Here is a 24,850-nt window from a genome sequence, read left to right as displayed (position 1 = left end):
AGAGTGGGGGCATAGAGGGAGAGGCAGCGCGTGCTTGAGGCCTGAAGGGTGGAGTGGAGGGAGAGCGAGAGGAAGGGAGAGTGGGGGCATAGATGGAGAGTGTGCTTGAGGCCTGAAGGGTGGAGTGGAGGGAGAGCGAGAGGAAGGGAGAGTGGGGGCATAGAGGAGAGGCAGCGCGTGCTTGAGGCCTGAAGGGTGGAGTGGAGGGAGAGCGAGAGGAAGGGAGAGTGGGGGCATAGATGGAGAGTGTGCTTGAGGCCTGAAGGGTGGAGTGGAGGGAGAGCGAGAGGAAGGGAGAGTGGGGGCATAGATGGAGAGGCAGCGCGTGCTTGAGGCCTGAAGGGTGGAGTGGAGGGAGAGCGAGATGAAGGGAGAGTGGGGGCATAGATGGAGAGGGAGAGTGTGCTTGAGGCCTGAGAGGAGGAGCAGAGGGAGGGAGGGAGGGCTTGTGGGAGCAGAGGGAGGGAGGGAGGGCTTGTGGGAGCAGAGGGAGGGAGGGCTTGTGGGAGCAGAGGGAGGGAGGGCTTTCTTAGTTTCTTTCCAATGGACTACTACATCTTTCATGTACTGGTTGCTTTCCTGTCAGATCATCATCATGCCACCCAGAAGCAGTGTCTCATAAATATACAGCTCTCTTTGTCTGGCTTTGAATTATTCCTGCTTCCATTTTCTTTCCATACAAGCATTCAGTGGAGGATGCTGGGTAACAACAAACATGTTTGGGTATGTATCCGCTGCAGCCCCTGTGTTTGTGTGTTTTAGACCAGCCTATCAACAGGAACATCACTTGTCATGGAAACTAAAACAGACTTTTATTTACTCACTACAGCTAGACGGATGTTGTTCCATAACATGGCTGGTGTTATTAGATCAAGCTATTTGGCTGCCAACCTATGTGCAGTCGGTGTCATAATGGATTTCTCTGACATCAGGAAACTACTGATATACTTTCACTATATTAGTCAGGATTTGTCACATGCTGTACAGTGTGTACCAAGAAAAGCAGGTGAAGGTGAAGTGGGTATCTTATCTAATGTGTTACTTGTGGTGAATAATCAGTGCAGTGTTTCTCAGTCTTTTCCAAATCAGGGACCGGCAAGCGATGGCTTTTCACTGCTCAAAGGACTTCTTGTAAGAAAGAGGACTTCTTGTAAGAAAGAGGACTTCTTGTAAGAAAGAGGACTTCTTGTAAGAAAGAGGACTTCTTGTAAGAAAGAGGACTTCTTGTAAGAAAGAGGACTTCTTGTAAGAAAGAGGACTTCTTGTAAGAAAGAGGACTTCTTGTAAGAAAGAGGACTTCTTGTAAGAAAGAGGGCGTCTTGCGTCGATCGGGAAGAGGGCGTCTTGCGTCGATCGGGAAGCGAACTTTGTTGATGAATTAGCCGGTACCCTAGTGGTTAGAGCAGTAACCTGAAGGTTGCAAGATCGAATCCCCGAGCCAAAAAAATCTGTCATTCTGCCCCTGAACAAGGCAGTTAACCCACTGTTCCTAGACCAGTTAACCCACTGTTCCTAGACCAGTTAACCCACTGTTCCTAGACCAGTTAACCCACTGTTCCTAGACCAGTTAACCCACTGTTCCTAGACCAGTTAACCCACTGTTCCTAGGCCGTCATTGAAAATAAGAATTAGTTCTTAACTGACTTGCCTAGTTAAACAAAGGTAAAATAACAATGGACCTTTTTTTTGTGGGATACACATAAGGGATTCTAAGTCTTGTGGCGTATTTTAGTTAACCTTTCCTTCTGCATGCACAGTGCATTCTTCCATCACATGTACTTCTGGTTCTCAAGATCTTGCACACTAATGAGATGCTATTGAGCCCACACTACTGCACTGTCTGAGCCAACAACTACATGCTTTCTGGTAGGTGTTGATTACAATACTGGGTGGGGTGAATATATTTTATGACATATATTATTTTTTTGTTAACTAGTAAATAGTAGCCTATAGCAAACTATATTTAAATAATTTCTAACTTGTTAACAATTTCTGCTACTTCGTTTTTGCTACCATGTCGGTTTTAGCTTGCTTGAGCCTGTTAACTGAGGAGTGTTAATTCACCTGTTTCCATACATGTTAAAATGTTTAACATTTATCTTACAAAAGAGTTGTTTAATTTAACTGATTTTTTTTTAAACAATTTATCTGTACATGGAATTGTGTGGGTTTAAAAAATAATAATAATCTAATATTTACAGGAAAATGTCACGGGCACAATCTGATGTGTGGAGACATTTCACTGCAGCTAATGTAGAAAGAAAAGCTGTGTACATTTGCAAATACTGTGCCAAATCATATGTGAAGAATATGATGCAGAATCATCTGGCCAAGTGCATAAAGTTCCCCCAGGGCTCACAACCTCTGACAAAATTTCCTCTACTTCTATTCGAGATGAAAATGGTGAATCAGACTCCTTATCGATAGCAACAGCTCATGGTCCTCCTGGAATCAGAATTATATGGCCTATATAGACTCAATGGAAGAACGTAGTCAGAGAAATTATGAATGTCTTGCTCGGAGCTGTGTATGCAACTGGTTCACCTCTGATGCTCACAGGCAATGTGTATTGGAAGAGATTTCTGAATGTTCTTCGCTCAGCATACACCCCTCTAACCAGACATGCTTTATCTACTCATATGCTGGATGCAGAGTTCAAGTGAAGGTCAATCAAATCATAGAGAAAGCAGACTGTATTGCAATCGTCTCTGATAGGTTGTCGAACGTTCGTGGGCAAGGAGTAGTTACCTCATCTCCACCCCTCAAACAGTATTCTACAAGAGCACAGACACAAGCGACAACAGACACACCGATCTCTACATTGCAGATGAGCTGAAGGCAGTCATCAATGACCTTGGACCACAGAAGGTATTTGCACTGGGGACAGACAATGCTGCGAACATGAAGGCTGCTTGGTCTAAAGTGGAGGAGTCCTTCCCTCACATCACACCCATTGGCTGTGCTGCTCATGCATTGAATCTGCTCCTCAAGGACATCATGACACTGAAAACAATGGATACACTCTACAAGAGAGCCAAGGAAATGGTTAGGTATGTGAAGGGTCATCAAGTTATAGCAGCAATCTACCACACCAAGCAAAGTGAGAAGAATAAGAGCACCACATTGAAGCTGCCCAGCAACACCTGTTGGGGTGGTGTTGTCATCATGTTTGACAGTCTCCTGAAGGGGAAGGAATCTCTCCAAGAAATGGCCATATCACAGTCTGCCGATATGGACGGCCCCATCAAGAGGATCCTCCTGGATGATGTATTTTGAGAGGGAGTGGTAAACAGCCTGAAACTCCTGAAACCTATAGCAGTAGCCATTGCACGGATTGAGGGAGACAATGTCATCCTGTCTGATGTTCAGACTCTGCTTGCAGATGTAAGAGAAGAAATCCATACTGCCCTGCCCACTGTACTGTTGCTCCAAGCAGAGGAAACTGCAGATCTGAAATACATCAAAAAGCGTGAAGACTTCTGCCTGAAGCCCAAACACGCCGCAGCGTACATGTTGGACCCCAAGTATGCTGGCAAGAGCATCCTGTCTGGTGCAGAGATCAACAAGGCCTATGGTGTCATCACTACCGTGTCTCGCCACCTTGGCCTGGATGAGGACAAGGTTCTTGGCAGTCTGAGAAGTACACTTCCAAGTAAGGGCTTTGTGATGGAGATGAATTATGGCAGTCGTGCCAACATATCTCATCAGCCACCTGGTGGAAGGGACTTTGTGGATCTGAGGCTCTTTCCTGTTGACTACATCATTCTCCAAATCTCACCAACATCAGCTGCCTCAGAGCTCAGCTGGTCCTTGTTTGGGAACACACACACACACCACAGCACGCAACAGGCTGACTAATACAAGGGTTGAAAAATTGGTGGCCATCCAGGCAATTTTGAGGCTTTTTGAAACCTGACAATGAGCCATCCTTAACAAGGTTGTAAAGTGACAGTGAAGATGAGGCCTCAGTCTTATGTTCAAGAGGTGGACATTGAGGAGGTCCAGGGAGAAGACATGGAAGCCTGAGAGGAAGACAACCAAAGCTTTAGTTTCTAGATGATCATTTTACAGATGTATGTTGAAAACGTTTTTAGAAGATGCATTGGATCATTCAATGTTCCCTTTTGTTGTTCAGTGAAATCATCCCATGTGAAGAGTTAACTCATTTAATTAAAGTTCAATTCGTAACTACATTCTGATTTTTTTTTTTTTCATTTTTTTTCCTATGGAAGTACTTAATCATTTGCTATTATGTCTTCTTATGAGGTAAAAGGTTTGTTTGTCTCCATATGATATGGTAAATATATCCAATGCAAATAAACATCTTTTTAAATGGTATAAATATTAACTTGCATATTTTTCTGTTAATTCCCATGTATTCCAGTTAATTCCCACGTATTCCAGTTAATTCCCACGTATTCCAGTTAATTCCCACGTATTCCAGTTAATTCCCACGTATTCCAGTTAATTCCCATTAATTCCAACGGAACATTTCCACCTCCTGAATATTCCCCAAAATGTGCAACCCTAGGTGTAGACCAGGGAGAGGACATGTGGTGTAGACCAGGGAGAGGACATGTGGTGTAGACCAGGGAGAGGACATGTGGTGTAGACCAGGGAGAGGACATGTGGTGTAGACCAGGGAGAGGACATGTGGTGTAGACCAGGGAGAGGACATGTGGTGTAGACCAGGGAGAGGACATGTGGTGTGTGGTGACCAGGGAGAGGACATGTGGTGTAGACCAGGGAGAGGACATGTGGTGTAGACCAGGGAGAGGACATGTGGTGTAGACCAGGGAGAGGACATGTGGTGTAGACCAGGGAGAGGACATGTGGTGTAGACCAGGGAGAGGACATGTGGTGTAGACCAGGGAGAGGACATGTGGTGTAGACCAGGGAGAGGACATGTGTTAGCATGCGTGCAAACCTTTTTGGTAGAAGGCTGATGCATTTTGCAGCACACACACACACACACACCCCTCTGCAATATATACACACACACACACGCTTGATGCCTCTGCAGCCCTCAGACATTCACACAGACAGGAAGTAGTGTCGTCTGCTTGCCTCGCGGGGGGGTTGGTAACCACGGAGACAGAAGCAGCAAGAGTGGTTGCCGTGGAGACAGCAGCAGGTGAGGGCATTATAAACAGGAAGTGGATTGAGGCTGTGCCTCGACTGGCAGCGGGGCGGAGCCTCGGAGAGAGAGCGAGAACGAGGTCGACGGCTCTGCTGGGCTGAACACTGCTGCCTGCTACCAGGAAACCTCGGCAGTCAAAATCTGTGGTTTTCCCCTCCACCACCCATCCTAAACCGAGACTTTCTAAATGTGTTATGAGAGCAGAGCTAGGAGGAGAGAGATCTGGAAGGAGTGAGGAGTGAAGCCTGACTGGAGTACACAAAGGAAGAGACAGCCGCGTCATCAGATCAGATACAGGGATTGTCAGTGGAGCAGGTCAGTACATGGGTGATGTGTTGACGTAGTGGAACAGGTCAGTACACGGGTGATGGGTTGAAGCAGTGGAGCAGGTCAGTACATGGGTGATGTGTTGACGTAGTGGAGCAGGTCAGTACATGGGTGATGTGTTGACGTAGTGGAGCAGGTCAGTACATGGGTGATGTGTTGACGTAGTGGAGCAGGTCAGTACACGGGTGATGGGTTGAAGCAGTGGAGCAGGTCAGTTCATGGGTGATGGGTTGAGGCAGTGGAGCAGGTCAGTTCATGGGTGATGGGTTGAGGCAGTGGAGCAGGTCAGTTCATGGGTGATGGGTTGACGCAGTGGAGCAGGTCAGTAGATTGGAGATGGGTTAAAGCAATGGAGCAGGTCAGTTCATGGGTGATGGGTTGACGCAGTGGAGCAGGTCAGTAGATGGGTTGAGGCAGTGGAGCAGGTCAGTTCATGGGTGATGGGTTGACTCAGTGGAGCAGGTCAGTAGATGGGTTGTGTTGGAGCAGGTCAGTTCATGGGTGATGGGTAGAGGCAGTGGAGCAGGTCAGTACATGGGTGATGGGTTGAGGCAGTGGAGCAGGTCAGTTCATGGGTGATGGGTTGAGGCAGTGGAGCAGGTCAGTACATGGGTGATGGGTAGAAGCAGTGGAGCAGGTCAGTACATGGGTGATGTGTTGACGTAGTGGAGCAGGTCAGTACATGGGTGATGGGTTGAGGCAGTGGAGCAGGTCAGTACATGGGTGATGGGTTGAGGCAGTGGAGCAGGTCAGTTCATGGGTGATGGGTAGAAGCAGTGGAGCAGGTCAGTACATGGGTGATGGGTTGACGCAGTGGAGCAGGTCAGTTCATGGGTGATGGGTTGAGGCAGTATTTGTGTACTATGTATGTAGGTCTGTGTGTGGTACATATTGATTTGTAGGGACCCTTATTAGGATGAGCTTTCAGCATTGCACGTTGCATCATTTTCATGTGTGACTATGTTTCCTGGTTGACTTTCACATGTTTCACTGAAGCACTGCAGCTCTTTCTATTAGCCAACCTGTTTTCTATTGTAGTGCCCTTCTCATTCAGGTCAGCAGCCTGGGGTGACTATAGCAGCGGCCTGGGGGTGACCTATAGCAGCGGCCTGGGGGTGACCTATAGCAGCGGCCTGGGGGTGACCTATAGCAGCGGCCTGGGGGTGACCTATAGCAGCGGCCTGGGGTTTTTTAATTATTTTTATTTCACCTTTATTTAACCAGGTAGGCCAGTTGAGAACAAGTTCTCATTTGCAACTGCGACCTGGCCAAGATAAAGCATAGCAGTGTGAGCAGACAACACAGAGTTACACATGGAATAAACAATTAACAAGTCAATAACACAGTAGAAAACAAAGGGGGGAGTCTATATACAATGTGTGCAAAAGGCATGAGGAGGTAGGCGAATAATTACAATTTTGCAGATTAACACTGGAGTGATAAATGATCAGATGGTCAGAGATATTGGTGTGCAAAAGAGCAAGTAAATAAATAAAAACAGTATGGGGATGAGGTAGGTGAAAATGGGTGGGCTATTTACCAATAGACTATGTACAGCAGCAGCGATCGGTTAGCTGCTCAGATAGCTGATGTTTGAAGTTGGTGAGGGAGATAAAAGTCTCCAACTTCAGCGAATTTTGCAATTCGTTCCAGTCACAGGCAGCAGAGTACTGGAACGAAAGGCGGCCAAATGAGGTGTTGGCTTTAGGGATGATCAGTGAGATACACCTGCTGGAGCGCGTGCTACGGATGGGTGTTGCCATCGTGACCAGTGAGCTGAGATAAGGCGGAGCTTTACCTAGCATGGACTTGTAGATGACCTGGAGCCAGTGGGTCTGGCGGTGAATATGTAACGAGGGCCAGCCGACCAGAGCATACAGGTCGCAGTGGTGGGTGGTATAAGGTGCTTTAGTGACAAAACGGATGGCACTGTGATAGACTGCATCCAGTTTGCTGAGTAGAGTGTTGGAAGCCATTTTGTAGATGACATCGCCGAAGTCGAGGATCGGTAGGATAGTCAGTTTTACTAGGGTAAGCTTTGCGGCGTGAGTGAAGGAGGCTTTGTTGCGGAATAGAAAGCCGACTCTTGATTTGATTTTCGATTGGAGATGTTTGATATGAGTCTGGAAGGAGAGTTTGCAGTCTAGCCAGACACCTAGGTACTTATAGATGTCCACATATTCAAGGTCGGAACCATCCAGGGTGGTGATGCTAGTCGGGCATGCGGGTGCAGGCAGCGATCGGTTGAAAAGCATGCATTTGGTTTTACTAGCGTTTAAGAGCAGTTGGAGGCCACGGAAGGAGTGTTGTATGGCATTGAAGCTTGTTTGGAGGTTAGATAGCACAGAGTCCAATGACGGGCCGAAAGTATATAGAATGGTGTCGTCTGCGTAGAGGTGGATCAGGGAATCGCCCGCAGCAAGAGCAACGTCATTGATATATACAGAGAAAAGAGTCGGCCCGAGAATTCAACCCTGTGGCACCCCCATAGAGACTGCCAGAGGACCGGACAGCATGCCCTCCGATTTGACACACTGAACTCTGTCTGGGGGGTGGTCAGACAGGTCTGGGGTAGGTCTGGGGTGACCTATAGCAGCGGCCTGGGGGTGACCTATAGCAGCGGCCTGGGGGTGACCTATAGCAGCGGCCTGGGGGTGACCTATAGCAGCGGCCTGGGGGTGACCTATAGCAGCGGCCTGGGGGTGACTATAGGGGTGAGGTCAGGGCAGTAGAAGAGTCTGGTCTGAACACTGCGGGTCATAACAGTGATGCAGTAATGTGCGTTGTCAGGTGCCTGTCAGGACTCATCTCTCTATCCTGGAGGAATGCTCTGAGTACACACAGACACACACACACACACCCCTACTGCATCACCTGCCTTCCCTAGCTGAAGGGCATAGTTCTGTTTGTTCACTAAAAACAGCATGGCCTCTGTTTCAGCCTGATCTGGTCTGTTCCCTATAAGCAGCATGGCCTCTACATCAGCCTGATCTGGTCTGTTCCCTCCGGTCAAGGTTGTTTCTCACTGGTTACGTCACTATAGTGTCAAAAAAGATGACGAGACCCGCGAATGCCTTGTTCATGCTGCCCGGGCAGAGACTGAAGTGTGATCTTGTTTTTCCCAGTTATTTTTACATTTTGTTCACCCCTACCTGAACAATCATTCTTTAAGCATTGTGTCCCAGTGGTCGGTCTGTGGCCATGACTGTCTGTGACTGGTTGCATTTCTCCACCTCTATCCCTTGACTGTGTACAGGAACAATGGTGAGGTGTTTGTTCTGTCCCTGTACTATAGATTGCCCTTTAACCTTTGGAGCCTTCTGCCTGGTGTGTTTAACTTGTCTAAAGTATGGTATCTTTAAAGCTATTTTTTTATTTGTATTTTTTTTTCTTTCTAGTTGAGTATATTATTTATATTGCTTTGTGTTGTGTGTGTGTGTGTGTGTGTGTGTGTGTGTGTGTGTGTGTGTGTGTGTGTGTGTGTGTGTGTGTGTGTGTGTGTGTGTGTGTGTGTGTGTGTGTGTGTGTGTGTGTGTGTGTGTGTGTGTGTGTGTGTGTGTGTGTGTGTGTGTGTGTGTGGTGTGTAAAACTTAATAAACAGAGTTTAAAAAAAAAATATACAAAAAAAAAAGATGACAAGGACAGTTTCATGTTTTAAAGTAAAAGTAGGGATGTTTTGTTCCCCCCTCCGGCTGAGGCTATGTTTCACTGTTTACACTACATTATGCTACTGTTGTGTCTACAACGATGACGAGGACATTTTCAAAGTCAAAATAGAACATTGATCTTCTTCCACCACTAAGTACTATTAGAAGACCGTTGGCAACAGTTTGGCTCTTTCTCCCTGGGTTCATATAGGCCTGATCTGGGGTTTAACAGTTTGGCTCTTTCTCTCTGGGTTCATATATGCCTGGTCTGGGGTTTAACAGTTTGGCTCTTTCTCTCTGGGTTCATATAGGCCTGGTCTGGGGTTTAACAGTTTGGCTCTTTCTCTCTGGGTTCATATAGGCCTGGTCTGGGGTTTAACAGTTTGGCTCTTTCTCTCTGGGTTCATATAGGCCTGGTCTGGGGTTTAACAGTTTGGCTCTTTCTCTCTGGGTGGTCTGGGGTTTAACAGTTTGGCTCTTTCTCTCTGGGTTCATATAGGCCTGGTCTGGGGTTTAACAGTTTGGCTCTTTCTCTCTGGGTTCATATAGGCCTGGTCTGGGGTTTAACAGTTTGGCTCTTTTCTCTCTGGGTTCATATAGGCCTGGTCTGGGGTTTAACAGTTTGGCTCTTTCTCTCTGGGTTCATATATGCCTGGTCTGGGGTTTAACAGTTTGGCTCTTTCTCTCTGGGTTCATATATGCCTGGTCTGGGGTTTAACAGTTTGGCTCTTTCTCTCTGGGTTCATATAGGCCTGGTCTGGGGTTTAACAGTTTGGCTCTTTCTCTCTGGGTTCATATAGGCCTGGTCTGGGGTTTAACAGTTTGGCTCTTTCTCTCTGGGTTCATATAGGACTTTTCTGGGGTTTAACAGTTTGGCTTTTCTAGTCCAGTCTCCTGATGCATCCCAAACACCCCTCTACGATGTAGCAGTGGTACAGTCCAGTCTCCTGCTGCACCACCAGGTGCCAGAGAGAGATCCCTCCATGTCAGTCAGACAGACAGGAACACAAACAAAGACAGTTCAATCAGTAATACGGTGGCAGGGTAGCCTAGTGGTTAGAGCGTAGGGCTAGTAACCGAAAGGTTGCAAGTTCGAATCCCCAAGCTGTCGTTCTGCCCCTGAACAAGGCAGCTAACCCACTGTTCCTAGGCCGTCATTGAAATAATTTGTTCTTAACTGACTTTCCTAGTTAAATAAAGGTACAATAAAAAAAATACTGTGATATACAGTAATATTGTTAATCAGTAATACAGTAATATTGTTAATCAGTAATACAGTAATATTGTTAATCAGTAATATTGTTAATCAGTAATATTGTTAATCAGTAATATTGTTAATCAGTAATATTGTTAATCAGTAATACAGTAATATTGTTAATCAGTAATACAGTAATATTGTTAATCAGTAATACAGTAATATTGTTCAATCAGTAATACAGTAATATTGTTAATCAGTAATACAGTAATATTGTTAATCAGTAATATTGTTAATCAGTAATACAGTAATATTGTTAATCAGTAATATTGTTAATCAGTAATATTGTTAATCAGTAATACAGTAATATTGTTAATCAGTAATACAGTAATATTGTTAATCAGTAATATTGTTAATCAGTAATATTGTTAATCAGTAATACAGTAATATTGTTAATCAGTAATACAGTAATATTGTTAATCAGTAATACAGTAATATTGTTAATCAGTAATACAGTAATATTGTTAATCAGTAATACAGTAATATTGTTAATCAGTAATACAGTAATATTGTTAATCAGTAATACAGTAATATTGTTAATCAGTAATACAGTAATATTGTTAATCAGTAATACAGTAATATTGTTAATCAGTAATACAGTAATATTGTTAATCAGTAATACAGTAAAATTGTTCAATCAGTAATACAGTAAAATTGTGGTCTAGGGTTTAACAGTTTGGCCCTTTCTGTGTTCATATAGTACTGTAGTCTGGGGGTTAACAGTTTGGCCCTTTCTGTGTTCATATAGTACTGTGGTCTGGGGTTTAACAGTTTGGCCCTTTCTGTGTTCATATAGTACTGTGATCTAGGGTTTAACAGTTTGGCCCTTTCTGTGTTCATATAGTACTGTGGTCTGGGGTTTTGAACCTCAATATCAATGCATGGTGGCAGTATACTCCCCTACAGTTCAATGTCATTTTCAATGCGCTTTTAAAAAAAAACATGCATGTGCCCCAAATATACCCTATAATAGTACACTTCTTTTGTGCAGAGCCCACATGGGCTCTGGTCTAAAGTAGTGCACTATGTAGGGAATAGGGTGCCATAGTGCACTACTTTAGACCAGGGCTTTATCTGGGGAATAGGGTGCCATAGTGCACTACTTTAGACCAGGGCTCTATGACACCCTATACCCTAGATAGAGCCCTGGTCTAAAGTAGTGCACTATGGCACCCTATTCCCTACATAGTGCACTACTTTAGACCAGGGCTCTCTCTGGGGAATAGGGTGCCATAGTGCACTACTTTAGACCAGGGCCCTATCTAAGGAACTGGGTGCCATTAGGGCCACGTGTCATGTCAAATTGAGATGCCAGAGCGGTATTAGTTATCATTCCGGGGTTGAACCATGAATGCTTATGCTTCCTGTAATTAGACAGATGTTTTAGCCTCTTAGATTAAAGTTGGTTATTGGTTTAACAGTTTAAACAGTTCCATTTTGTGGTGGCTGTGAAACGTTCTTTCCAACATCAAATCTGAGATCGGTACGGCTCTTGTTCGATTGGTCATTTCACTGCAAGAAATAATGTTAAAGGCACAATATAGGATAGTGACTGCTGTTCTTTTAAAGGTACGATCTGGGATATGTACTGCTGTTCTTTTAAAGGTACGATCTGGGATATGTACTGCTGTTCTTTTAAAGGTACGATCTGGGATATGTACTGCTGTTCTTTTAAAGGTACGATCTGGGATATGTACTGCTGTTCTTTTAAAGGTACGATCTGGGATATGTACTGCTGTTCTTTTAAAGGTACGATCTGGGATATGTACTGCTGTTCTTTTAAAGGTACGATCTGGGATATGTACTGCTGGATATATGTACTGCTGTTCTTTTAAAGGTACGATCTGGGATATGTACTGCTGTTCTTTTAAAGGTACGATCTGGGATATGTACTGCTGTTCTTTTAAAGGTACGATCTGGGATATGTACTGCTGTTTACATTTGTTATTTCATTGCAAAGTGAAGGTTAAACTACAGATGAACAAGTTAGAAGCCTAAACTGTCCTCCCGGATGGGTTCTGTTCCACTGCAGCACGGCTATCAGGATTACTGATTGAACTGTCTTTGTTTGTCTTCCTGTCTGTCTGACTGACCCGGAGGGATCTCTCTCTGGCATCAGGAGGCTGGACTGGACCACTGGTCCATTATAGAGGGGTGTTTGGGATGCATCAGGAGACTGGACTTGACCACTGGTCAATTATAGAGGGGTGTTTGGGATGCATCAGGAGACTGGACTTGACCACTAGTCCATTATAGAGGGGTGTTTGGGATGCATTCCATTATATGGAGACTGGAGGCTGGACTGACCACTGGTCCATTATTATGCATCAGAGGCTGGACTGGACCACTGGTCCATTATAAAGGATGCATCAGGAGGCTGGACTGGACCACTGGTCCATTATAGAGGGGTGTTTGGGATGCATCTGGAGACTGGAGACTGGTCCACTCAGGAGGCTGGACCACTGGTCCATTATTATGCATCAGAGGCTGGACTGTGGTCCATTATAGGGATGCATCAGGAGGCTGGACTGGACCACTGGTCCATTATAAAGTGGTGTTTGGGATGCATCAGGAGACTGGACTTGACCACTGGTCCATTATAAAGTGGTGTTTGGGATGCATCAGGAGGCTGGACTGGACCACTGGTCCATTATAGAGGGGTGTTTGGGATGCATCAGGAGGCTGGACTGGACCACTGGTCCATTATAAAGTGGTGTTTGGGATGCATCAGGAGACTGGACTTGACCACTGGTCCATTATAGAGGGGTGTTTGGGATGCATCAGGAGACCGGACTGGACCACTGGTCCATTATAGAGGGGTGTTTGGGATGCATCAGGAGACCGTACTGGACCACTGGTCCATTATAAAGTGGTGTCAGATCGGAGTTTGTTTTGATCAAAAACACATTGTCATCCACTCTTGTTTCAGAGCAATGATACGATGACATGGTATGAAACAATGTCTTGTCATGATCATATATATCTAATGTTGTTTTCCCCTCCTTTCTTTTCAGATTGAGCCACCCTGGAACTGAAGACATGTGTTATTGTATCTGGGGACTGCAATGAGTGTGACACGGATCTACCTTGAAGACTTCCCAAAGAGAGAGATCTGTCCTTCTGGGATCCTGACTGACTGACTGTGTGTCTGTGTGACAGACTGAGTATCTGAGGTGTGTGATCTCCACCAGCAACCATGCCCATCCTAAAGCAGCTGGTATCTGGTTCGTCCCAGACCAAACAGCGCCGCTCCCGTATGGACCTGACCCGGGAGATGATCAGCGCTCCCCTGGGGGACTTCCGCCACACCATGCACGTGGGTCGCAGCGGGGACGCCTTCGGGGACACCTCTTTCCTCTCCACCCACTCCGGGGAGGCCCCCCACCAGGCCGAACCCCAGGCCCATCCCCACTCCCCCCGCCCAGGGCTTTTATCCAGAACCTTCCGCAGCAGCAAACGCTCCCAGTCCGTCACCAGAGTGGACCAGAGCGACTGCTCGCTAGCGCCACCCGGTGGCTCGCCCACCTTCGTGAAGAACGCCATGTCTCTCCCCTTCCTCAATGATGAAAACGGTGACCATGTTGATGGAGGATACAGGGTGCCTAAGAGCCTCTCGTCCAGCCCACTGAAACAACTGAATGAGCAGGATGGAGGTGGAGGTACAAGGCCGTCTAATGGGGCCGCTGCTGGGGCCCGATCTCTGGAGCTGGATGAGAGGAGCTTTGGGGAGCTGACTGACCTGCCAAGCCCCAGCCGTGGGTACTACGGAGGAGGGATGAAGCACGCGGTGTCGGTCATGTCGTTCCACATCGACCTGGGGCCCTCCATGTTGGGGGACATCCTGGGGGTGATGGAGAAGGAGGATGATGATCTGGGATACGAGGAGGGGAAGAGCAGTGAGGGACGGGCCTCTCCTACACTACTCCTGGGGAGGGAGGTGGGAGGAGAGGAGGAGGAGGGAGAAGAAGAGGAACCGGAAGCTGAGCTACTGCAGCTGCAGGAGGAGGCGGTCCCTGTACCTGTGAGTCCAACCAGCTCTGTAGAACCTGAGGTGGGAGAGGACGAGGGTGCACCCTACACCCCAGAGTACACCCCAGAGCCCCGCCCTAAACACCTGCAGCACCGATTAGATACCTGTTCTGTGTCCAGCTCCGCCTCTGGCTCCGCCCACGTGGAGCAGGAGAAACCAGCCGGACAGCTCCACGGGGGAGATGCGAACAGCGCCACTTTCAACGCACCACCTGAGGAAGAGGAGCCGGGAAAGTTTTCTTCCTTCTTGGAGGACGAGGATGATGAGATCCGTGTATGAAACGAGACGTACAAGCTCAAACCATAAACGGAACGGATGAGTGTGGATTAATACAGATGGATAGATTCTATACTGAGTGGATATGGATGAGTACAGATGGATATATTCTATACTGAGTGGATATGGATGAGTACAGATGGATATGGATGAGTACAGATGGATATGGATGAGTACAGATGGATGGATTCTATACTGAGTGGATATGGATGAGTACAGATGGATATGGATGAGTACAGATGGATATGGATGAGTACAGATGGATATATTCTATACTGAGTGGATATGGATGAGTACAGATGGATAGATTCGGTACTGTATAAAGTCAACTCTATAAAGCCCCACATCACAACAGAGACGTATAGACTGGATGGCTTACATGAGGCTGTGGACGACGTGTTGAGTTGATACAGGAATGAATGAATTACTACTGTGGATGAAACTACTCTATAAAGGCCCATATTATGACAGAGATGTACAGTCTATACTGGGTGGATATGGATCACAGTGCAGTAGCAGTACCTCCTCTGGTAGAGTGAATGACGTGTTGATACAACAACAAACTAATATTGTGGATGAAACTGTACTCTGTCTAGTCTGGATAGAAGGGTTGTAGTACAGCACCTCCTCTGTCTAGTCTGGATAGAAGGGTTGTAGTATAGCACCTCCTCTGTCTAGTCTGGATAGAAGGGTTGTAGTACAGCACCTCCTCTGTCTAGTCTGGATAGAAGGGTTGTAGTACAGCACCTCCTCTGTCTAGTCTGGATAGAAGGGTTGTAGTACAGCACCTCCTCTGTCTAGTCTGGATAGAAGGGTTGTAGTACAGCACCTCCTCTGTCTAGTCTGGATAGAAGGGTTGCAGTACAGCACCTCCTCTGTCTAGTCTGGATAGAAGGGTTGCAGTACAGCACCTCCTCTGGTAGTGTGAATGACGTGTTGAATTAAATAGAAGAAGAAACTGCTCCCTCTGTCCTTCCTGTGAGAATACAAACATCTGGACTGGGATCTGTAGACTGGGATCTGGGATCTGTGAACTGGGATCTGTGGACTGGGATCTGTGAAGGGTTGTAGTACTGTCTAGGATAGAAGGGTGCAGTACAGCACCTCCTCTGTCTACTGGGATCTGTAGACTGGGATCTGTGATCTGTAGACTGGGATCTGGGATCTGTGAACTGGGATCTGTGGACTGGGATCTGTGGACTGGGATCTGTAGACTGGGATCTGTGAACTGGGATCTGTGGACTGGGATCCTGCTTCAGGGAGAAAGGGGAAGACGGTCTGTAGGACACTGGCTCCTTCTGGATGAATAGAAACTCCATCTGTTACATACAGAACAGCTTGCTAACTTCTCCCTCACACACACACACACCACATTACAGCTACTGTCTGTCTGTACACTGAGAGAACCCGCATGGAAGAGCAGTCCAAGTGTGTGAACAAGTGAATTTAGGAGAGACACTTATCAACATGTTGATAAACATGACTTTATTAAGCCTCTGTCCAGTGCTATTCATTCCCTTTACTTGTGTCATCATAATAATAATAAGGGCTTTTCTTCCTTGATAATCTGTGCCATTTCATATGATGTAGCTCCTCTCTTGTTCTGTGCTCCTCTCTGCCTGTTAAGTGGAACTGTGTTGGTGTAATCAAGTAGTCTGGCCGGAACAGAGATCTACTGTTACCGCGGTGCTGGGGACCTGGCTGCCTGTCTGTCACAATAAAAGGCTTGTGTTGTGTGTATCACTCCACCAGCTGAGATGAGGCTTGTTCCATGCTAGAGCCTGGTAGAGAATCTTTACTAGAGCCTGCTACCTATAAAATTGTGCCTAGAGCCTGCTAGCTATAGCATTGTGACTAGAGCCTGCTAGCTACAATATTGTGACTAGAGCCTGCTAGCTACAACATTGTGACTAGAGCCTGCTAGCTACTATATTGAAACTAGAGCCTGCTAGCTACAATATTGAGACTAGAGCCTGGTAGCTACAACATTGTGCCTAGCAACATTGTGCTAGCTACAATATTGTGACTAGAGCCTGCTAGCTACAATATTGTAACTAGAGCCTGCTAGCTACAATATTGTGACTAGAGCCGGCTAGCTACAATATTGAGACTAGAGCCTGGTAGCTACAATATTGTGACTAGAGCCTGCTAGCTACAATATTGAGACTAGAGCCTGGTAGCTACAACATTGAGCCTAGCAACATTGTGCTAGCTACAATATAGTGACTAGAGCCTGCTAGCTACAACATTGTGACTAGAGCCTGCTAGCTACAACATTGTGACTAGAGCCTGCTAGCTACACTACTGTTCAAAAGTTTGTGGTCACTTAGAAATGGCCTTGTTTTCCATGAAAACTTAACTGAAATTAGTTGCCAAATTAATAATTATTTTAATTGAAAAAATAGTGTCCTTTTGCTTTTGTCAAAGAATCCTCCATTTGCAGCAATTACAGCCTTGCAGACCTTTGTCAATGTAGTTATCAATTTGTTGAGGTAATCTGAAGAGATTTCACCCCATGCTTCCTGAAGCACCTCCCACAAATTGGATTGGCTTGATGGGCACTTCTTACGTACCATACGGTCAAGCTGCTCCCACAACAGCTCAATAGGGTTGAGATCTGGTGACTGTGCTGGCCATACCATTATAGAAAGAATACCAGCTGTCTGCTTCTTCCCTAAATAGTTCTTGCATAGTTTGGAGCTGTGCTTTGGGTCATTGTCCTGTTGTAGGAGGAAATTGGCTCCAATTAAGTGCTGTCCACGGGGTATGACATACAAAATGCAAAATGGAATGATAGCCTTCCTTCTTCAAGATCCCTTTTACCCTGTACAAATCTCCCACTTTACCACCACCAAAACACCACCGAACATCACATTGCCTCCACCATGCTTGACAGATGGCGTCATCACTCCTCCAGCGTCTTTTCATTTTTTCTGCGTTTCATGAATGTTCTTTGTGATCCGAACACCTCAAACTTAGATTAGTCTGTCCATAACACTTTTTTCAAATCTTCCTCTGTCCAGTGTCTGTTATTTTCCCAATCTTAATCTTTTCTTTTTATTGGCCAGTTTGAGAGATGGCTTTTTCTTTGTAACTCTGCCTAGAAGGCCAGCATCCTGGAGTCGCCTCTTCACTGTTGATGTTGAGACTGGTGTTTTGAGGGTACTATTTAATGAAGCTGCCAGTTGAGGACGTGTGCGGCATCTGTTTCTCAAACTAGACACTCTAATGTACTTGTCCCCTTGCTCACTTGTGCACCGGGGCCTCCCACTCCTATTCTGGTAAGCGCCAGTTTGCACTGTTCTGTGAAGGGAGTAGTAAACAGCGTTGTACGAGAGCTTCAGTTTCTTGGCAATTTCTCGCATGGCCTTCATGAAGAGCCATTGCTTCATTTCTCAGAACAAGAATAGACTGACGAGTTTCAGAAGAAAGTCCTTTGTTTCTGGCCATTTTGAGCCTGTAATCGAACCCACAAGTGCAGATGCTTCTTTAATCAGGACAACAGTTTTCAGCTGTGCTAACATAATTGCAAAAGGCTAATGATCAATTAGACTTTTTAAAATTTTAAACCTGAATTAGTTAACAAAACGTGCCATTGGAACACAGGCATGATAGTTGCTGATAATGGGGCTCTGTACGCCTATGTAGATATTCCATTAAACTTTTGAACAGTAGTGTATAGCATCTTGACTAGAGCCTGCTCCCTATAACATCGTGACTGGAGCCTGCTGCCTGTAGCATCGTGACTAGAGCCTGCTAGCTATAGCATCGTGACTAGAGCCTGCTACCTATAACAACATTGTGACTAGAGCCTGCTAGCTATAGCATCTTGACTTGAGCCTGCTAGCTATAGCATCTTGACTTGAGCCTGCTAGCAATAGCATCTTGACTAGAGCCTGCTAGCAATAGCATCTTGACTAGAGCCTGCTAGCTATAGCATCTTGACTAGAGCCTGCTAGCTATAGCATCTTGACTAGAGCCTGCTAGCTATAGCATCTTGACTAGAGCCTGCTAGCTATAGCATCTTGACTAGAGCCTGCTAGCTATAGCATCTTGACTAGAGCCTGCTAGCTATAGCATCTTGACTAGAGCCTGCTAGCTATAGCATCTTGACTAGAGCCTGCTAGCTATAGCATCTTGACTAGAGCCTGCTAGCTATAGCATCTTGACTAGAGCCTGCTACCTGTCAGAATGATAAATCATCTAGTTAGTTCATTGTTACATCAACACCAGTTCTGTTTCACATTCTAACTGACATTTTCCTCACATTATCAGTGTCTTGGTACACACATTCATTACTGTGACATGGTACACACGTTCATTACTGTGACAAAGTAACCTATTTGTCTGTTGGTGTTGCCTCAACCCCTTGTCATTTCCTGTAATAAAGTGGACTGTGGGCGGGAGGAGATTTTCCTCTGTTTCCCTAGCGTTGAGAGTTTAGCCTTAACTCTCCCAGCCCGATGCTGTTGGTTAACTAGCGTTGAGAGTTTAGCCTTAACTCTCCCAGCCTGATGCTGTTGGTTAACTAGCGTTAGGAGGGTCGTAAAGCAGACAGATGGAAGCATAGGACCGTGTGGCGGTTATCAAACACTGGTTACAGCAGGACGTTTAGAGCAGAGAGAAGTGTGTGTACACCAAACTGGAGAGGTGTGTGTGTGTGTGTGTGTGTGTGTGTGTGTGTGTGTGTGTGTGTGTGTGTACACCAAACTGGAGAGGTGTGTGTGTGTGTTCCTCTTTCTCCACCTGCAGATCAGGTTAGATCAGTTTTGTGAAATTCGGATGCAAATTCTCTGCTTCTATTTGCCTATGATTTGTCCATATTTCTCTGCAATGAAAATCCTTCTGCAAGTGTGTGTCAGTCAGGTACTGCAATCATGTCAGAGCTAACAGGCTACAGAGTGTCTGATAATAACAGCTAACCACTTCCTTCCTTCCCCACTTAAAAAGAGAGGTAGAAACTGTTCATAGCTGCAGTAGTCGAGTGCACCAGTAGTCGAGTGCACCAGTAGTCGAGTGCACCAGTAGTCGAGTGCACCAGTAGTCGAGTGCACCTGGCCTGACTGCATCAACATGTCCGTTGCATTCCAAATGGCACCCTGTTCCCTACATTGGGCCCTGTAGGCCCGGGTCCAAGATAGGGTGCCATTTGGGATGCGGTTCTCACTCACCTCTAGGGCCCTCACTAGGACAGTCCAGCTGTCTCACTATTGAACTGGACCGTTTTAGTGTTCATTAGGGCACACCGTAGCAAAATGTTTTGCAATAGAAAATTAACCTTTGTGTTGTTATTGGAGACGTTCAGGTAGAATCTCTCCATTTTAATTTGTTGTTGTTGAACCACACCGACGCATCAGTTCTGCTGTGTTAAACCAGACGCTAACTGTGTTGTGGTCTGTAACATGTTGATGATGCTTTGTGTCTGGACATACAGACAGAGAATATCTGTTAAAATGACTATTTAAATACACAAAGTGTTAATGAAAGATGTGTATAAACGGGATTGCAACTTTCACTGGGAACAGGGGGGACATGTCCCCCCCCCACATTCGGAAATTGTATTTTTGTCGTCCGCCCCCCAGTTTTATCATTGGAACGTGATACTAAACGAGGCAACGGTGTGCTTTAGGACCATGCGGATGCCTCTGAGGTTGGGTAGGCTGTTTGGAGTGTTTATCTGACTGGATACATTTTGTTTTTGATATTTCCTCCCCAACTTCTAAAACCAAAGATTCGCCCCTGTGTATAAATATGTGTGTTTGGCTTCAGAAAGAAAAGCATTATTGAAGAAGACGACTTCTTCACAGGTATCTTATCTGTACAGGGATGCATTAAGGTGGCTGACTGTTCCTTTTTTACCCTGTGTGAGATTGGTCATTTTTCTAGTGTGGGCAACAGTGAGTGAATATGCCAGTGAACAGACCTTATTCCAGGTATCTTAATAGTGACGCCTATATTAATTCTCAGTCATAACTCAGTCTACGTCCCAAATCGCAACATATTTCCTATACAGTGACCTACTTTTTTACCATAATCCATAGGGAATAACCCGGGTCCATTCATCCCAAATGGCACCCTATTCCCTATATAGTGACCTACTTTTTACCATAATCCATAGGGAATAACCCGGGTCCATTCATCCCAAATGGCACCCTATTCCCTATATAGTGCACTAGGGACCAGAAGTACTGTAAAGGGAATAGGGTGCCATTTTGGATGAATCCTAAGACTGACCAATGAGCATCAAGTAATGTAATCACAAATAACTTTGGTTATGGAGCTCAGAGTTATGAGAGCCTGCCAGACTTCTGGTCCTTCCTCCTTGATTGGTTAATCAATGTAGATATCCAGGTAAAGGTCAAATATTCTGGCTCTGCTTCTTTGTTGATTTGAATCATTGTACTTTTTCTATCTGTTATTAAAGGCTCTCTCTCTGATTTCAGTCGAGCCATAAATAGTGTAATTGTTTCAACATTTTATCTCCTAGAAAAGAAAATGCTAACAGAATTTATTTGTTACAGTATAGTCATAGTAGCCTGGTTGACGAGACTATATTCACAGTTCTCTCTCCTTTAGCACTAACAGTCAAGTATTCACAATTACCCACGTTTAAAACCATGAGGCTGCAATGAAAGCAACATGGAGGATTCTGTTATTTCCTACGTATATTCCTATATATCAATTACCCACATTTAAAACCATGAGGCTGCAATGAAAGCAACATGGAGGATTCTGTTGCTATTTCCTACGTATATTCCTATATATCAATTACCCACGTTTCCTATATTTGTGTTGAAGCTGTATATTATCTCTTGCTATTCTTTGTCTTTGTATGAATAATGTATGTTTACACGCTCTCCTTACTCTCCCAAATAACTGCTCTGTTTTGTAATAAAATACAAGCTGACCATCCTTACTCCACCCGTCTGGTATGTTTCAGAGTCATGTTGCTGTGTTTGTTTACTGACCGACTGTATTCACCTGCTCTGTTTTGTAATAAAATACAAGCTGACCATCCTTACTCCACCCGTCTGGTATGTTTCAGAGTCATGTTGCTGTGTTTGTTTACTGACCGACTGTATTCACCTGCTCTGTTTTGTAATAAAATACAAGCTTACCATCCTTACTCCACCCGTCTGGTATGTTTCAGAGTCATGTTGCTGTGTTTGCTTTCTGACCGACTGTATTCACCTGAGGGAGGAGGACAGGCCCTGGGGGAGGACCAGAGGGAGGAGGACAGGCCCTGGGGGAGGACCAGAGGGAGGAGGCCAGGCCCTGGGGGAGGAGGCCAGGCCCTGGGGGACAGGCCCTGGGGGTGGAACAGAGGGAGGAGGACAGTACTTTTGTCTATGTGTTCGGTCTGTCTGTGATCCGCACCATTTCAACAGATAAAATTCCTGGTACATGTAAATGTAGTTGTCTAATAACGATGATTCTGGAGGATCAGTAATGGGGGAGGGTTTGAAGGAGCAGACAGTCATGGAGACCAGGACTGGGAATCGCTTTGTCCTACCTCCTGTCAGCGGTGGCTGGAGGATCAGTAATGGGGGAGGGGTTGAAGGAGCAGGCAGTCATGTAGACCAGGACTGGGAATCACTTTGTCCTACCTCCTGTCAGCGGTGGCTGGAGGATCAGTAATGGGGGAGGGGTTGAAGGAGCAGGCAGTCATGGAGACCAGGACTGGGAATCTCTTTGTCCTACCTCCTGTCAGCGGTGGCTGGAGGATCAGTAATGGGGGAGGGGTTGAAGGAGCAGGCAGTCATGGAGACCAGGACTGGGAATCTCTTTGTCCTACCTCCTGTCAGCGGTGGCTGGATGGGTGAACACCGATCTGATGTGACGGCTGTTTGTTAGGCTGCTGCTCTGAGGGCTGGGTGAACTCAGCTGGGGCCTTGGGGAGGATGGAGGAGGGTCCTACTGTCATCATGGCTGTACTGAATCTGTACATGGAGGTCCTGAAAGACAACCAGTTTGTATCTGTACATGGAGGCTCTGATAGACAACCAGTTGGTATCTGTACATGGAGGCTCTGATAGACAACCAGTTGGTATCTGTACATGGAGGCTCTGATAGACAACCAGTTGGTATCTGTACATGGAGGCTCTGATAGACAACCAGTTGGTATCTGTACATGGAGGCTCTGATAGACAACCAGTTGGTATCTGTACATGGAGGCTCTGATAGACAACCAGTTGGTATCTGTACATGGAGGCTCTGATGGTATCTGTACATGGAGGCTCTGATAGACAACCAGTTGGTATCTGTACATGGAGGCTCTGATAGACAACCAGTTGGTATCTGTACATGGAGGCTCTGATAGACAACCAGTTGGTATCTGTACATGGAGGCTCTGATAGACAACCAGTTGGTATCTGTACATGGAGGCTCTGCCCTGAAAGACAACCAGTTGGTATCTGTACATGGAGGCTCTGATAGACAACCAGTTGGTATCTGTACATGGAGGCTCTGATAGACAACCAGTTGGTATCTGTACAGTTGGTATCTGTACATGGAGGCTCTGATAGACAACCAGTGATCTGTACATGACAACCAGTTGGTATCTGTACATGGAGGCTCTGATAGACTGTAATGGAGGCCAGTTGGTATCTGTACATGGAGGCTCTGATAGACAACCAGTTGGTATCTGTACATGGAGGCTCTGGATAGACAACCAGTTTGCTCTGATAGACAACCAGTTGGTATCTGTACATGGAGGCTCTGATAGACAACCAGTTGGTATCTGTACATGGAGACAACCAGTTGGTATCTGTACATGGAGGCTCTGATAGACAACCAGTTGGTATCTGTACATGGAGGCTCTGATAGACAACCAGTTGGTATCTGTACAGTTGATAGTTGGTATCTGTACATGGAGGCTCTGATAGACAACCAGTTGGTATCTGTACATGGAGGCTCTGATAGACAACCAGTTGGTATCTGTACATGGAGGCTCTGATAGACAACCAGTTGGTATCTGTACATGGAGGCTCTGATAGACAACCAGTTGGTATCTGTACATGGAGGCAAGACCAGTTGGTATCTGTACATGGAGGCTCTGAAAGACAACCAGTTTGTATCTGTACACTGGAATAAATGGCATAGACAGTTTATCTGTACATGGAGGCGATAGACAACCAGTTGGTATCTGTACATGGAGGCTCTGATAGACAACCAGTTGGTATCTGTACATGGAGGCTCTGATAGACAACCAGTTTATCTGTACATGGAGGCTCTGATAGACAACCAGTTGCTGTACATGGAGGCCTGATAGACAACCAGTTGGTATCTGTACATGGAGGCTCTGATAGACAACCAGTTGGTATCTGTACATGGAGGCTCTGATAGACAACCAGTTGGTATCTGTACATGGAGGCTCTGATAGACAACCAGTTGGTATCTGTACATGGAGGCTCTGCCCTGAAAGACAACCAGTTTGATTGCACTGGAATAAATGGCAGCAGTTTTACGGACGCCCAACCAATTGTGCTATTATGTGTTTTAACAATAAGTGCATCGAGGACGTTGTCACCACAGTGACTGTACGTACATACCCCAACCAGAAGCCATGGATTACAGGCAACATTCACACTGAGAAGAAGGGCCGCTTTTGCCACTTTCAATGTGCGGAACTCTAACCCGGAAGGTTGTAAGAAATCCTGCTATGCCCTCCGACAAACTATCAAACAGGCAATGCGTCAATACAGGGCTAAGATTGAATCCTACTACACCGGCTCCGACGCTCGTCTTATGTGGCAGGGCTTGCAAACTATTACAGACTACAAAGGGAAGCACAGCCGCGAGCTGCCCAGTGACACGAGCCTACCAGACGAGATAAATCACTGATTACCAGGACATGTGCTCCGGGCATGTGCTGACAAACTGGCAGGTATCTTCACTGACATTTTTAACATGTCTCTGATTGAGTCTGTTTCAAGCCTGTAATCAAACCCATAAATGTTGATGCTCCAGACACTCAACTAGTCAATAGAAGGCCAGTTGTATTGCTTCTTTAATCAGGACAACAACCTCCATTGCTCCCTATTCCCTACGTAGTACACTACTTTTGGGGCCTGGTCAAATAGGGAACAGGGTGCCCTTTGGAACACTTCCATTATCCTGACGGCCTGAGGTAAAACACATTTAGTATTGATTATGGTTATTGATGATGGCCATCA

The 24,850-nt window shown here is 45.8% G+C and overlaps 2 protein-coding genes and 2 long non-coding RNA genes across 7 annotated transcripts in view; 3 read left to right on the top strand and 1 right to left on the bottom strand.

The window, feature by feature from the left end:
* The window catches only part of cdc42ep4a (CDC42 effector protein (Rho GTPase binding) 4a), a 38,259-nt gene extending 22,528 nt beyond the window's left edge, over positions 1-15,731 (top strand). For 2 of the 3 annotated variants that reach the window (XM_042316921.1, XM_042316923.1), the window contains one exon: positions 13,384-15,731. In XM_042316921.1, the coding sequence (XP_042172855.1) occupies positions 13,566-14,678 (1,113 nt within the window). In that variant the 5' untranslated portion in view covers positions 13,384-13,565 and the 3' untranslated portion in view covers positions 14,679-15,731. Of the gene's footprint in view, positions 1-4,722; positions 5,456-13,383 lie in introns of those variants that run through there. The other variant, XM_042316922.1, reaches the window with a different exon arrangement.
* On the top strand, positions 6,231-8,199 carry LOC121845475 (keratin-associated protein 21-1-like). The gene is made up of 3 exons (XM_042316928.1): positions 6,231-6,289; positions 6,522-6,653; positions 8,028-8,199. Exons 1-3 carry the CDS (start codon positions 6,231-6,233, stop codon positions 8,197-8,199), a joined length of 363 nt encoding a protein of 120 aa, XP_042172862.1.
* A 2,500-nt stretch (positions 15,732-18,231) lies between the features above and the next one.
* Positions 18,232-21,591, top strand: LOC112240909. Of its 2 annotated transcripts, none has more exons than XR_002952142.2 (2): positions 18,232-19,335; positions 19,394-21,591. It is a non-coding gene; the product is annotated as an uncharacterized LOC112240909 (long non-coding RNA). The 2 variants fall into 2 exon arrangements; XR_006082576.1 differs by having other exon boundaries at positions 18,232-19,339.
* On the bottom strand, positions 21,056-21,802 carry LOC121845474. Its single transcript, XR_006082577.1, has 2 exons — positions 21,657-21,802; positions 21,056-21,551 (listed from the first exon to the last, which is right to left on the bottom strand). It is a non-coding gene; the product is annotated as an uncharacterized LOC121845474 (long non-coding RNA).
* Between the last annotated feature and the right edge of the window lie 3,048 nt (positions 21,803-24,850).

The sequence above is a fragment of the Oncorhynchus tshawytscha genome, unplaced genomic scaffold (genome assembly GCF_018296145.1).
Source record: "Oncorhynchus tshawytscha isolate Ot180627B unplaced genomic scaffold, Otsh_v2.0 Un_contig_3324_pilon_pilon, whole genome shotgun sequence".
NCBI classification, from domain to species: domain Eukaryota; kingdom Metazoa; phylum Chordata; class Actinopteri; order Salmoniformes; family Salmonidae; genus Oncorhynchus; species Oncorhynchus tshawytscha.
The sequence above is the reverse complement of the archived record's forward strand: the minus strand, read 5'-3'. Positions and strand labels throughout refer to the sequence as shown.

Coding starts and splice junctions, on each gene's coding strand:
- LOC121845475 (XM_042316928.1), top strand. CDS start 6,231: ATGGGTAGAAGCAGTGGAGCAGGTCAGTACATGGGTGATGGGTTGACG. Junction 6,290..6,521: donor GGGTTGACGCAGTGGAGCAG/GTCAGTTCATGG, acceptor CTTCTCATTCAG/GTCAGCAGCCTGGGGTGACT. Junction 6,654..8,027: donor ACCTATAGCAGCGGCCTGGG/GTTTTTTAATTA, acceptor GGGGGTGGTCAG/ACAGGTCTGGGGTAGGTCTG.